Consider the following 14,437-nt stretch of genomic DNA (forward strand, 5'->3'; position numbering starts at 1 on the left):
GAAAATAAGTATGCTAAATTTGATCGAAATCGGTTCAGATATAGCTATAGCTCCCATATATATTGTTCATCCGATTTGTTATTTTTGTCCTCCGCAGCCTTAAAATGCACTCATTAACAACGATATTCAGGGAAATATATGAAATACAGTTCAGAAATATCTGTGCCAAATTTTATCAAGATCGGTTCAGATGTGAATATAGCTCCCATATATAACTTCATCCGATTTACCATTTATTGTGCACCAAACGTCTAATATTTGTCCAAATTGGATGGAATTTGGCGCTTACTACCGAATTGGGTCTAGAAGCTAGTATGTCAAATTTGGTGAAGATCGGTTCAGATATAGCTATAGCTCCCATATATACTGTTCATCCGATTTGTTATATTTGTTACCCACAGCCGTAATATGCACTCCGTAACAACGATATTCAGGGAAATATATCAAATACAGCTCAGAAATATCTTTGCCAAATTTTATCGAGATCGGTTCAGATTTGGATTTAGCTCCCATATATATTTTTACCCGATTTCAAATTAATTGTGCACCAAATGGGCAATACAAGTCCGAATTTAAAAGATACAAATGCTTCGGCATATTTGGTCTTTTGAACTTTTGAAATTATAATTATAATCATAGCGTGTATGATTGAATTCTCACATAAAAACTTTTAATTGTTATGCGAAGCTCCACTAAATTAGCAAAGCGGTGTAGGGTATCATAAAGTCGGCCTCGCTCGACTTTAGGACTTTCTTTACTGGTTTGCTTTCATTCAATAAAATTTAAAAGAAAATGTGAAAATTATGGCGTTTGAGTTTGTTGCAGTTTTTTATCTCACCCTGTATATTGCTCCAAAATAGGTACAACAGCCTCGGTCAAATTTGTTGAAAATCGATTCAGACTTTCCAAATTGTGACTACTCTAAAGTTCGTAGTTAGTATGATCTACTTCACACAAATTCCCAAGCGCATAGTGGTGTAGGGTATCATATAGTCGGCCCTGCCCGACTTTTGACCTTTCCTTACTGGTTTTAAATTAAATTTACGATAAGAAGCTTTGCAGAGATCGACAATTGTGGTCTTTTGGAATGAAATGGAAACATTTTAAAAATCTTTGAAAACCTTCTTAAAATAAATCCAAAATTGTGGCTATTTGACAAATTCTCTTTTTTATATCCTCTAGCATATTCTAAAAGTTTTTCACGAACAAAAATATCTACTTACTATTCGGCTATTTCCTTAATGTTCGTCTGCAAGAAATCAAAAGCAATTTCAAAACCAATTGGATTTTCGGCAACAGCTCTAAATGCACGGGCGCCATCCTGTTTCATAATAAGGGTGGAGTTGAGTGTCATATTTAAATATCTGCAATGGAAGAAAAACAAGTTATTTTTTAACAATGCGGATGTGAATGGGGTGAATATATTTTAAAACAAAACAGACGTTAATGCGTGCGAGTATAAACACACACACAAATGCTCAATACAAAATTACGAAACTATATTTTGGTACATCGGCTGTTATGCGGTTCTATGGTGTAATGGTTAGCACTCTGGACTTTGAATCCAGCGATCCGAGTTCAAATCTCGGTAGAACCTGGTTGAACTTTTTATTTATTTTTTTTTTGTAAATATTTGTTATTTTAAATATTTTTTTAATAAAATAAATTTTTTAATTTGCGTTACTTACTTGGATAACAACCATGGTTTCGTTGTACAACCCAGCGATGATAAGATCTGTTCTTTTTCTGAGGCACTTGTGGTACGATTGTATTGTTTATAGGCAAAATGCCATTCTTGGAAGGAACCCTCCTCCATGGCAGTACAATAGATAATTGATTTCATGTTGGGTGTGATGCTATAAGGAAAATTAAAAAAAAGGTTTTTAATAATACAGAAAAAGGAAGGAGATAATTATTACATAAGGAGTATGTAAGCAGTAAAATGAGTTAAATTTATTACATGGGAGTTTATTTTGATAAAAATATAATTAAAAAAATATTTCCAAAAAAAAAATAAATAATAAATAATAATAATAATAATAATAATAATAATAATAATAATAATAATAATAATAATAATAATAATAATAATAATAATAATAATAATAATAATAATAATAATAATAATAATAATAATAATAATAATAATAATAATAAAATAAATAAATAAATAATAATAAAATAAAAAAAAATAGTTTGCTCTTTACGGGATTTGAACCCAAGGCTCTGTGATTATGGGAAGTATGTGTTAAGTGTTTAGTCTCGTAACAGGGTAATTCACATATTATTAAAAGTTATGTTAAAATTATAGAAGCTTTTAAAAGGTAAAGCTCTGATGTAGACCTAAAGCTCTTTTTGTAGAGCATATGAGGCGTTCCACATTTGTTATACCCTCCACCATACAATGGAGGGTACATGAAATTCGTCATTCCGTTTGAAATACCTTGAAATATTCGTCGGAGAACCCAAAACGCATATACCCTGTAGAATAATGCATTTATAACTAACGATTTTCTCAACTAGTTGAAAAAAGTCCCGCAGGGTATATATTCCTGATTAGAATAAAATTGCGATGTCCGTCTGTCTTTCTGTCCGTCCGTCCGACTGTCTATCTGTTGAAATCACGACAGAGTCCACATTATTCAATCTGAAGCTTTGAAATTTGGCCCAAAGGTATATATTATATGCAGGCTGATTGGTATTGAAAATGGGCTATATTGGTATACGTTTACGTGTAGCCCCCCATATAATTGTTCCTCCCGATTTTCGGTATTTTGAAAATTTCTGCCACAATTTCCAACCAAATCAGCTAAAATTCGATATTTGGGGTTCTTGAAAGGTCTGTTCTCTACCTGCAAAAAATATTCGGCAAAAGTTCAATATTTAGTATAGCCCCCATATAATGGTACCTCCAGATTTTCAATATATTGAAAGTTTCTGCCGCAATTTCCCATCAAATTAGCTCAAACTTTACATTCGGGATTCTAGGTAGGTCTATTCTCGCTTTGCAAAAAAATTTCGACTCAAGTCCGCTAATTGGTATACCCCCCATTTAACGATAACTTCCGATTTTCGGTATTTTTAAGGTTTCTGCTATAATTTCAAGCCAAATTAGCCGAAACTTGACATTTTGGGTTCTTGAAAGATCTGTTCTCTCCTTGCAAAAATTGTTCGCTAAAGGTCCACAAATTGGTGTGCTCCACATATAACGGTACCTCCCGATCTTCGGTAGTTCAAAGGTTTCGGTAACAATTTACTACCAAATCAGCAGAAACTTGACATTTGGGGTCCTTGAAAGGTCTGTTCTTTCCTTGAAAAAAATGTTCGATTTGTATAGCTACTAATTGGTATAGCCGTCGCACAACCGAACCTTCCGATTGTCGGTATTTCAACAATTTCTGCCACAATATCCAGACAATTCAGCTGAAACTTTATATTTGGGATTCTTGAAAGGTCTGTTCTCTCCACTATTTAGTAGAGCCCCCATATAAAGGTACCTCCCGATTTTCAATATTTTGAAAGTTTCTGCCACAATTTCCAACCAAATCAGTTTAAACATGACATTTGGGGTTCTAGAAAGGTCTGTTCTCGCCTTGCAAAAAATACTTGATTCAGGTCCACCAACTGGTATAGCCCCTATTTAAACTGTACCTCCCGATGTTCGCTGTTTTGAAGGCTTCTGCCACAATTTCCAAACAAATTAGCCTAAAATTGACAATTAACGTCCGGGGTATGTCTGTTCTCTCCTAGCAAAAAAAAAAAAAAAACAGGTCCACTATAACTATACCTCCCGATTTTCGGTAATTTAATGGTTTCTACCACAATTTCCAGCCAAATTAGATGAAACTTCACAATTGGGGTTCTCTGTAGGTCTTTTCTCTCTTTGCAAAAAATGCTTGTTTCAGGTCCACAAATTGGTATAGCCCTCATATAACGGTAATTCCCGATTTTCTGTTTTTGACGATTTAAGCCATATTTTCTAACGCATTTGTCTACAATTTTGTATTTGTAGTTCATAGTGGGTTTTGTTAGAAGAACATTGTTTACATAGGTTAAAACATTCTCATAACGCCTATATAACGGTACCTCCCGATATTCGACATTTTGATCATCTTAGCCACATATTTCACGTTTTTTTAACTTTTTGGAAACTCGCACTAAAAGGTACTAAACTGCGTTTGTGTATTGAAAATTCAACAGCTTTGGGATCAATATCTTCAAAAGTGGGCCAATATTGACCACCTCGCATCTGAACTACTTCTCATATAAATATTACGAAATTTAAAATTTTGAACATGTAAAAATGCTCCAAGTTCGACCGGCCCGAACTTTGAATACCCTCCAAAAATCAGGACCTGCATAGGCAATTTTTGTCATAACTCATTGCAAAATTCAAATGCGAAATTAAAAAAAAAATCGGTGGAAAATTTAGCTAAAATCTTCAAAGTACCGAATATAGGGAGGTACTATTATAGGGGGGCTATACCAAAACATGAACCTGCACAGAGAATTTTCTATCATAGGCTGTAGTATCCGCAATGAACTTGGAATACGAAATTTGAAACAATTCCGTTGAATAATGTCACTAAAATAATCAAAATACCGAATGTCGGGAGGCACCGTTAATAGAGGCTATAGGAAGACGTGATCTGCACAGACAATTTTCTGTCTTAGGCTGTAATATTTATTACGAACTTCAAATACCAAATTTTAAAAAACTCCGGTGAATAATGTAGCTAAAATCATCAAAATACCGAATATCGAGAAGTACTGTTATATGGAGGCTATACGAAGACGTGGACCTGCACAGACGATTTTTTGTCATAGGCTGTATTATCCATTACGAACTTCAAATACCAAATTTGAAACAATTCCAGTGAATAATGTCGCTGAAATCATAAAAAACCGAATATCGGGAGGTATCGTTATATGGAGGCTATACGAAGACATGGACCTGCACAGACAATTTCTTGTCATAGGCTGTAGCATCCATTACGAACTTCAAATACCAAATTTGAAACAATTCCGTTGAATAATGTCACTAAAATAATTAAAATACCGAATATCGGGAGGTACTGTTATATGGAGGCTATACGAAGACGTGGAGCTGCACAGACAATTTTTTGTCATAGGCTGTAGTATCCATTACGAACTTCAAATACAAAATTTGAAACATTTCCGGTGAATAATATCGTTTTAATCACCAAAATACCGAAAATAGGGAGGTACAATTATATGGGGGCTATACAAAAACGTGTACCCACATGGCCCATTTTCAATACCAAAAGTCCTACAGACCTAATATACATTTGAGTAAAATTTTATCAACTTACTTCATTTCGTTCGGAAGCTAGAGTGATTTCCATAGACGGACGGACATCGCTAAATCGACATAGAATTTTATGCTGATCAAGAATACTTTGTTGGGTCTAAAATGTATATTTCTAGGTGTTACAAACGGATTAAGAACGCCGGTACATATGTCTTCTATTTTTAGTTCTACTTTCTACTCGAATTTTTTTGTAACAATTTTTTGTTGATTGTGACGAATATGCTTTTCTTCGCATCCTCCCCAAGCTTACCGATTAAAATTGGGATTTTGCATCCATTCCCTGTATTTGGTGTGGGCAATGTTGTAACAGCGATCATATTTAAATTTACAAGCTAATTTGGCAACCAATGCTCGATGCTGCAACTGGATATGTGATTCATTATCGGGTTCCTGGAGACCATACTGGTCAAAGGCCGGGCGCACCATGAACTTCATAAAGGCCTGCAAAGAAAAAGTTAATGATTAAAAAAAACAAAATATATAAAGATCCGAATTTCACTCACCCTAAATGTTTCATACCCCGGTTCACGGCTCATCATGTGTATCAAATAGTTCAAACCCTGTTGGGCCGACGACCACAGCAGCTCATCATCGATGGATGTGAAAATCTCCATAAGGAATGTCAACGGTATGTCATAGGTTAAGTACTCAGCCTGGGCCAAATGGAAGGCATCGTCCAGCAACTGGGCCCTGGTTACGCGCGGCAAATTGGCAAATTCCTTTTTCAATGCCAACCACGAAACCAAATCATAATTGACCCGATAATATCCCTGACGATTCAAATTCAAATAGACAATGTCATTGGTGTTGTTGTCCGATGTGAAGACATCTTTGATCACCAATTCGTGACCATTATCCATTAGCCAATGGGTGGGTATGGTGTGGCCAGTGCGCACCTCATTCGTTTCAAATGTTATCGGCACAATCCATTTGCTGTCATCGGCCATATCACGTGAGGGTAAAATATAACGTTCTTGGGTAATTATCAAATCGGCATTGTGTCGCTCCACATTGATGACCGGATAACCGGGCTTCGAGATCCATGTATCCATAATCGTCTTAATGTCCATGTGTTCCGGTAGGGTTTTCTTCAAATGACCATGTTTGGTCATAAATTCCCATAGGTCATCACGATCAGCATTGCCATAGGCAAAGCTGTTCAACAAATCCTGCGTGGCATCACGGAATGCCTCATTGCCCACAATGGAGTTGAGCATGCGCAACAGTATGGTACCCTTGGAATAGGTGATGGGATCAAAGATACGACGTATGTCATTGGTCGATTTAACATTGAACGATATGGGATGGGAACTGTTGTCGGAATCATGTTGCATTGACTCTTTGAATTCGAACACCGTAAATGTGTCCATAATTTCAAATTCCGGATGAACACTATTCAGGGCAATGTAACTCATGTAACAGGCAAATCCTTCCTTCAACCATAGATCATCCCACCATTTGGGTGTGACCAAGTTGCCAAACCATTGATGGGCCAGCTCGTGGGCAACAATTTGCGCAACATATTCCATGTGTTCGGAGGAGGAGGCTTTCTCTAAATCGGCTGGTACCAAGAGCGAGGAATCTCTGAAAGTAGGAAAAATAAAGAGAATTTAGAAGTACTGTACAGAAAAAGAAGGCAAGGAGGAAGTAAAAGAAATATAGGAACCGTACAGATAAAATTTTGGGAAGTGTTCTAGGAGACCTATAGAAGATTGTCTATCCATAAAATACATGCTGGAGGTCTTCTATGCATAGAAGACCTGAAGATTGTCTTCTATAAGACCTGTATATGGCCATCAATACATAGAAGATCTGTAGAGGGTATTTTTTCCATAGAAGACCGGTAGAAGGTATGCTTCTTATAAAAAAACCTATATAGGTCAGCAGAAGGTCTTCTATCCATAGAAGACCTATAGAAGGTCTTCTTTCCATAGAAGACATATAGAAGGTATTCTATCCATAGAACATCTGTAAAAGGTCTTCTATCCATAGAAAATGTCTTCTATCCATAAAAGACCTGTAGAAGGTCTTCTAACCATAGAAGACCTGTAGAAGGTCTTCTAACCATACAAGACCTGTAGAAGGTCTTCTGATTATAGAAGACCTGTAGGTCTTCTGTCAAGGAGGAAGTAAAAGAAATATAGGAACCGTACAGATAAAACTTTGGGAAGTGTTCTAGGAGACCTATAGAAGATCGTCTATCCATAAAAGACATGCTGGAGGTCTCCTATGCATAGAAGACCTGAAGATTGTCTTCTATTCATAGAAGACCTGTATATGGTCTTCAATACATAGAAGATCTGTAGAGGGTATTTTTTCCATAGAAGACCAGTAGAAGGTATGCTACTTATAAAAACACCTATATAGTTCAGCAGAAGGTCTTCTATCCATAGAAGACCTGTAGAAGGTCTTCTGTTTATAGAAGACCTGTAGAAGGTCTTCTGTCAAGGAGGAAGTAAAAGAAATATAGGAACCGTACAGATAAAACTTTGGGAAGTGTTCTAGGAGACCTATAGAAGATCGTCTATCCATAAAAGACATGGTGGAGGTCTTCTATGCATAGAAGACCTGAAGATTGTCTTCTATTCATAGAAGACCTGTATATGGTCTTCAATACATAGAAGATCTGTAGAGGGTATTTTTTCCATAGAAGACCGGTAGAAGGTATGCTTCTTATAAAAACACCTATATAGGTCAGCAAAAGTTCTTCTATCCATAGAAGACCTACAGAAGGTCTTCTTTCCATAGAAGACATATAGAAGGTATTCTATCCATAGAAGATCTGTAAAAGGTCTTCTATCCATAGAAGACCTGTAAAATGTCTTCTATCCATAGAAAATGTAGAAGGTCTTCTATCTATAGAAGACCTGTAGAATTTCTTCTATCTATAGAAGACCTGTACAAGGTCTTCTGTTTATGAAGACCTGTAGAAGGTCTTCTGTTTATGAAGACCTGTAGAAGGTCTTCTATTCATAGAAGACCTGTAGTAGGTCTTCTATTCATAGAAGACCTGTAGAAGGTCTTCTATCTATAGAAGACTTGTAGAATATCTTCCATTAATAGAAAAACTGTACAATGTCTTCTCTTTATGGAAGATCTGTAGAAAGTCTTGTATCCATAGAAAACCTGTAGGAGACCTACAGAAGACATGTACAAGATCTGTAGAAATTCTTCTATATATCGAAGACCTTTAGAAGGTCTTCTTTCTGTAGAAGATCGATTGAAGATCTTCAATCTGCAGAAGATCGATGGAAGATCTTTTATCTGTAGAAGACCTATAGAAGATCTTCTTTTCTCTCTGTATAAGACTTCTATTAGGTCTTATAACTTTAGAAAACTTATAGGAGGTCTTCTATTTACCGAAACGTATAGGGAGCCTCTGGTACTGTACAAATCAATTCCGTAACTTCACAAACCGCTCACCTGAATGTTATTAAGCCCCAATTTTCCATAGCACCAAAACCAAAATCGGGCACCGTTACCATATCGATTTTCTGCAAACGATTCTTAATACCAAAATAACCCTCGTAGAAGGGCAGGAATTTGCGCACCAACGAATAGGCATAGGGCGTCATGTCACGACTCTCGGGTCGGGTCCAGATTTCCACACGCGGCACCAAATTGGCATCGTGATCGGAATAATGTGATTTCACCAAATTCGAGACAATAAAAGCTAAGAGGTAGGTAGGCATTTTGGGTGTGGTCATAAAGTCATCACGTGTAAAACCGGGACGGCAAATGCTGAAAAAGTCATATTTTATATGAAAATTCTCCCAAACAAAAAAAAAAGAGCCAGAACTTACGTGCTATTATCCACGGGCATGTTGGACAGGGCCATGGCTGTGCGGGTGGGTCTAACAATACTGATTGTAAAATTCGCCTTCATATCGGGACGATCGAAACAGGGGAATGCACGACGGGCATCAATGGGCGAGAATTGGGTGCTGATCATCCACCTGCAAAAAGGACAATACAAAACTCGGTCCAAAATTCCCCCCCTCTCTCTCTCTCCTTAAAACAATCACACTTACTCTTTCCTTCCGGTATTCACATCGAGGTAGCTAGTCTTATAGACTCCCTGCAGTGTATCCGTAATTTGACTCACGAAATCCATGCTGACAATCAGTCGCACATCTCTCTCATCAGCCAGCGACTTGGCCAGTGTGATAACATACGCAGAGTAGTCGCCATTGTAGCTACCCTCGAATTCAACATCCTCGGCTTGCATCAGATTCGCGGCATAGGTGTCACGTGTAACGCGCACATTTGTCACCGTTACATTATTGATGTCCAAGACAATGGGTTCGAAGGATTTTAGGCGGGCGTCACGTTGGACACGTATCGCCACACTGCCATTGCTGGTGGATGTTTGATTGTTCGGTTCGATAATGAGGCTGGAAATGAGAAAAAAAAATGGAAGGAGAAAAATTATTGTAATTGTTGGAGTAAAAGATGGGGTGGAATTGTTTGGAATATCAGAAATTATGCCTCCACAGGAAAGGTCGGAATATCGGTTCAAAAACTATACACCTATTTAAAATTGTAAAAGCAGAGTGACTGATGGCTCCATTAACGCTCAGAAAAAAACGGCTAAAGTAACAATCTTACAAATTGGCATGTAGGTAGCTGTTGCTAGGGACGTACACGGGAGGGGATGCCCCCTCCAAAATGCTTACTAGGTGGATATATTTTGCACTTTTTTATGGAATGTTTATTTCTTTGGTGTCGAACAAGGGTTGTCCATCCGTCTGTCTGTATTTCTGGCTGACTGCTGGTTACGATAACTCTCGAAGGGTGTATCCGATTTCATCCAAACTTAGTACTTCGTAATACTATTATAAAACTTAGAATGAGTTCAAAGATGGACTATATCGCGCCGGTACCTCCCCCTAAAAGATTATTTAATTGTATTTTGACTTCTGTTAAGATTACTCAAATTGTCGACCCTCTATGGAGTAGGTTTCGAAGGAATGGAACAAATGGACCATTTGATATCGAACCTAAATAAATATGATATAAATATTGCGATGTGCCAGGTTTGGACTATATTGGATACTTTATATGAGATATGTTATAACTTATAGAAAAAGTCAAAATAAGCGTGAAGTACCAGATATAGTCGACCGAAATATTCATAAATTCGCTATTAAACTCAGATTTCTGGTTTAGGTAAATATTTTGTTGTAAAGATTCGCTGACTTGTTTCGCAAGTTATGGCAAAATTATTGAAAGTTTTGACCCTTTGTGGGTGAGGTACCAGCAGGGGTTCGCATATATGTGAGGGAGGTACCAGAAGGAGTGGACCGATATTTGCCATCTTTATAACAAATCTTGAGTTGACGGAAATATTGAGATGTATCAAGTCTGAGTGATGTTAATTTCGCGTTTTATGAGCTTCATGGCTATTTTGACCCTTTGTGGGGGAGGTACTAAAAGGAGTTAGCCAATGCATCCTATCTTCACAGCAGATCTTGTGCTAGTAAAAATAATGAGGTATGTGAAATATAAAGAGAATCGGGAGCTTATTTTGGATTTTATAATCGTTTTGGCTATTCAAAACTTTGACCCTTTGTAGGGGAGTTACCAGAAGGAATGGTCCGATCTCTACCGTCTTCATAACAGATCTTGTGTTGATGGAAATATTGAGATGTACAAAGTCTGAGTGGAATCTGAGATTAATTTCGCATTTTATCAGCATCAAGTGGATTAATATATCCCATCTTCACACCAGATTCCGTGTTAGTAGAAATAATGGGATGTGTAAAATATGAAGAGAATCGGATGCTTATTTTGGATTTTGTAATCGTTTTGGTTAATCAACACTTTGACCCTTTGTGGGTGAGGTACCAGAAGGAATGGTCCGATCTCTACCGTCTTTATAGCAGATCTTGTGTTGATAGAAATATTCAGATATGCCAAGTCTAAATGGAATTAGATATTAATTTCGCCCTTTTATGAGCTTAATGGATATTCAAAATGTCGACCTTTTGTGGGAGAGGCACCAGAAGAAGTTGAGCAATATATACCAGATCTTGGGTTTATAAAAATATTGGGATTTGTGAAATTTGAATTTATAAATGTTATAATTATTCAAAATTGTTACCCTTTGTGGGGGAGGTACTTGATGCTGTAAACCGATATTGTCCATTTTCGCACCTGACCTAGCACTGATGGAAAAAGTCGGATTTGCAAAGTTGGAGCAAAATCGGATTATCGCTTCTTTTTCTGTGCATAAAATATTTTTTTTTTTTAAATTTCGTCCTTCATTGGTTGTACCTCTACCAAGTAGTAGTGGACCGATATACTCCACCTTAACACCAGACCTTGAGTTAATAAAAATATAGTGATGTATGTAATTGAAAGACAATCGGATTCTTACAGCGCATTTTAAAAGAATTATAATTATTCCAAACTTTGACCCTTTGTGGGGAAGGTACTTGATGGGGTGGACCGATAGTGGTCATTTTCGCACCTGACCTCGCACTGATGGAAAAAGTAGGATTTTCAAAGTTGGAGCAAAATTGGGTTATCCTTTCTCTTTCTGTGCAGTAAAATATTTTTCTTTTAAAATTTTTACTTTTTGTGGGGGAGGTATTAGAAGGATTGGACTGATAATACCCGCCTCCGAACTCGGTCTAAATTTGACAATAATAAGACTATGTACCATGTGTGGATCAAAATTGGATACTACCGTCCAGAATTGTCGTGCCATCCAGCTAGCCAGCCAGACAGAAGGACCAGGGGACGGGAGGACATCGCTAGATCGACTCCAAATGTCCTGAAACGGATTTGGTCCAAAGAGACCTAGGGTCTAAAACCCATATTTCGATTAGGCACATTTTGGCCGTATCATATGACTGAAGGTATAAAAAAACCAAAATTATTATCAAACTTTGGACATTTTTAATCCTGGCGAAATCGGAAATATATGGAATGGTCAATTCTGACCGTTATACTGGTATTAATATCCAAGATATCGGATATATGTACATCTATTTATGTAAAAAAAGGATGTTAATTAAAATGTTTATAGCTGAAGAACCGCAGACAGGATTTTAAGAATTCTCATCAATTCAGAGTGTGCTCTTGGAAAATAAGAATAAAATCTGAAAAAATCGCAAAAAAATACGTCAATAAAAATCTGAATATTTTTTATTATATCTTGCGATATGTATATTGCATGCGATCTTTAAGTAAGTTTTGCGATATTATTTTTTTCGGAATTCTGAATGATAATCAAAGTATTGCACACTGGTATATGCGAATTCAATCGTAAACCGACCACCATACCTATATGGGGCTTAAATCAAAACGTGGACCTTCTATTTTCGCTTGGCGAATTTTCATCTAATGATTACAGCCAAATAAATAGGATTATTCGAAATGAGGAGCGAATAGACACATCTCTCTTTAAATTGGAAAACGACCCAAATTAGAGAACGAACTTCTATTTTTCTACTTGTTTTAAATATAAATTGTTTGAAAATTGAATCTCGTTCTTATATCCCTTTTAAAGTCTAAGAATACACATTTTCTCATTTCATCCCGCCATGTTTTGGTCTAAATTAAATATTTACTTCTGCCAACGTCAGAAGTCTTTCTGATGGTAGTGGTGGTGCATTGCATTTTGACCCCAAACACCGAACACGCTGCTTTGATTGACATTTTGGCAAATTCTCGATCGAACAAAAGAATGTTCTAATTGTAACACAATGACCGCTGCCGCCGCAGTCGCCACGGTTTCGTGTAACATTTCCGGTATTCCCTTGGCGAATAAAAATGCTTAACTTAAAACAAACACCAAATCAAAATAGAACTTCAGAGGAAAATAGATGTTTTCCGTCTGTAAAAAAAAAAGATTTCAAAAAAGTTTTCACTTTTGTTTTGTGGTAAAACAGAATTCATTTGCATTCTTTGCAGCGAACATGGCATACGCTTTACATTCTAATATATATTTTTTGTATACAAAGAAAGGTGACAGTGGGGGATCTTGAAAGAAAAAGCTCAATCAAAAGAAAATGGTTCGATTTGATTAAGTTGGCACATAGAGATATATGAGTCTGTTGCAGAAAAAATATAAAAAAAACCAGCTAAGCTCGGCCGGTCCGAATTTTTAATGTTCTCCACCATTTTGAAGGAACTTGAAAGATTTCCAAAAAATCCATCGAAATATACCGCTCAATGCGGAACTTTACGAAGACGTGATCCAGCATTAGAAATATTTGTTCATAGGCTGTAATACCCACTACGAACTATAAATTCAAAATTTGAAGCAATTCCGGTTAAAAATGTCGCTAATATCATTAATATTGAAGATGTGGACCTACATAGACAATTGTCCGTCATAGCTTGCTGTAATCTTTACGCGTTTCAAAATAATTAAAAAATTCCTTTAAATAATGTCTCTAAAATCATCAAAATACCGAATCTCAGGAGGCATCGTTATATGGGGGCTATACGAAGACGTGGACCTTCTTATGCAAGTTTTTGTCAGAGGCTGTAGTACTCAATACAAACTATAACCAGTAAAGAAAGTCTTAAAGTTGGGCGGGGCCGACTTTATGATACCCTACACCACTTTGCTAATTTAGTAGAGCAATTAAAAGTTTTTATGGGAGAATTCTATCATACACGCTATGATTATAATTATAGTTTAAAGTTCAAAGGACTAAATATGCCGAAGCATTTGTATCTTTTAAATTCGGACTTGTTTTGCCCATTTGGTGCACAATTAATTTGAAATCGGATAAAAATATATATGTGAGCTATATCCCAATCGGAACCGATCTCGATAAAATTTGGCAAAGATATTTCTGAGCTGTATTTGATACATTTCCCTAAATATCGTTGTTACAAATCGGATGAACTGTATATATGGGAGCTATATCTATATCTGAACCGATCTCAACCAAATTTGACGTACTAGCTTCTGGACTCAATTCGGTCGTAAGTGCCAAATTTCATCCCACTTGGGCAAATATTAGACGTTTGGTGCACAATCAAAGGTAAATCGTACGAAGTTATATATGGGAGCTATATCCAAATCTGAACCGATCTCGATTAAATTTAGCAAATATATTTCTGAGCTGTATTTGATATATTTCC

The 14,437-nt window shown here is 36.6% G+C and overlaps 1 protein-coding gene and 1 non-coding gene across 5 annotated transcripts in view; one reads left to right on the forward strand and one right to left on the reverse strand.

Moving 5' to 3' along the window:
• LOC101896206 (aminopeptidase N) overlaps positions 1-14,437 on the reverse strand; it is a 270,904-nt gene that overhangs the window by 3,142 nt on the left and 253,325 nt on the right. For all 4 annotated transcript variants that reach the window (XM_059129603.1, XM_059129602.1, XM_020039936.2 and 1 more), the window contains 7 exons: positions 9,364-9,726; positions 9,136-9,288; positions 8,756-9,073; positions 5,836-6,916; positions 5,583-5,773; positions 1,689-1,856; positions 1,224-1,364 (listed from right to left, as the gene is read on the reverse strand). In XM_059129603.1, coding sequence (XP_058985586.1) covers positions 1,224-1,364; positions 1,689-1,856; positions 5,583-5,773; positions 5,836-6,916; positions 8,756-9,073; positions 9,136-9,288; positions 9,364-9,726 — 2,415 coding nt within the window. The remainder of the gene's footprint in view (positions 1-1,223; positions 1,365-1,688; positions 1,857-5,582; positions 5,774-5,835; positions 6,917-8,755; positions 9,074-9,135; positions 9,289-9,363; positions 9,727-14,437) is intronic.
• Positions 1,526-1,597, forward strand: TRNAQ-UUG (transfer RNA glutamine (anticodon UUG)). The gene has a single exon. It is a non-coding gene; the product is annotated as a tRNA-Gln (tRNA).

This window comes from Musca domestica, unplaced genomic scaffold (genome assembly GCF_030504385.1).
Source record: "Musca domestica strain aabys unplaced genomic scaffold, Musca_domestica.polishedcontigs.V.1.1 63, whole genome shotgun sequence".
Taxonomy (NCBI): domain Eukaryota; kingdom Metazoa; phylum Arthropoda; class Insecta; order Diptera; family Muscidae; genus Musca; species Musca domestica.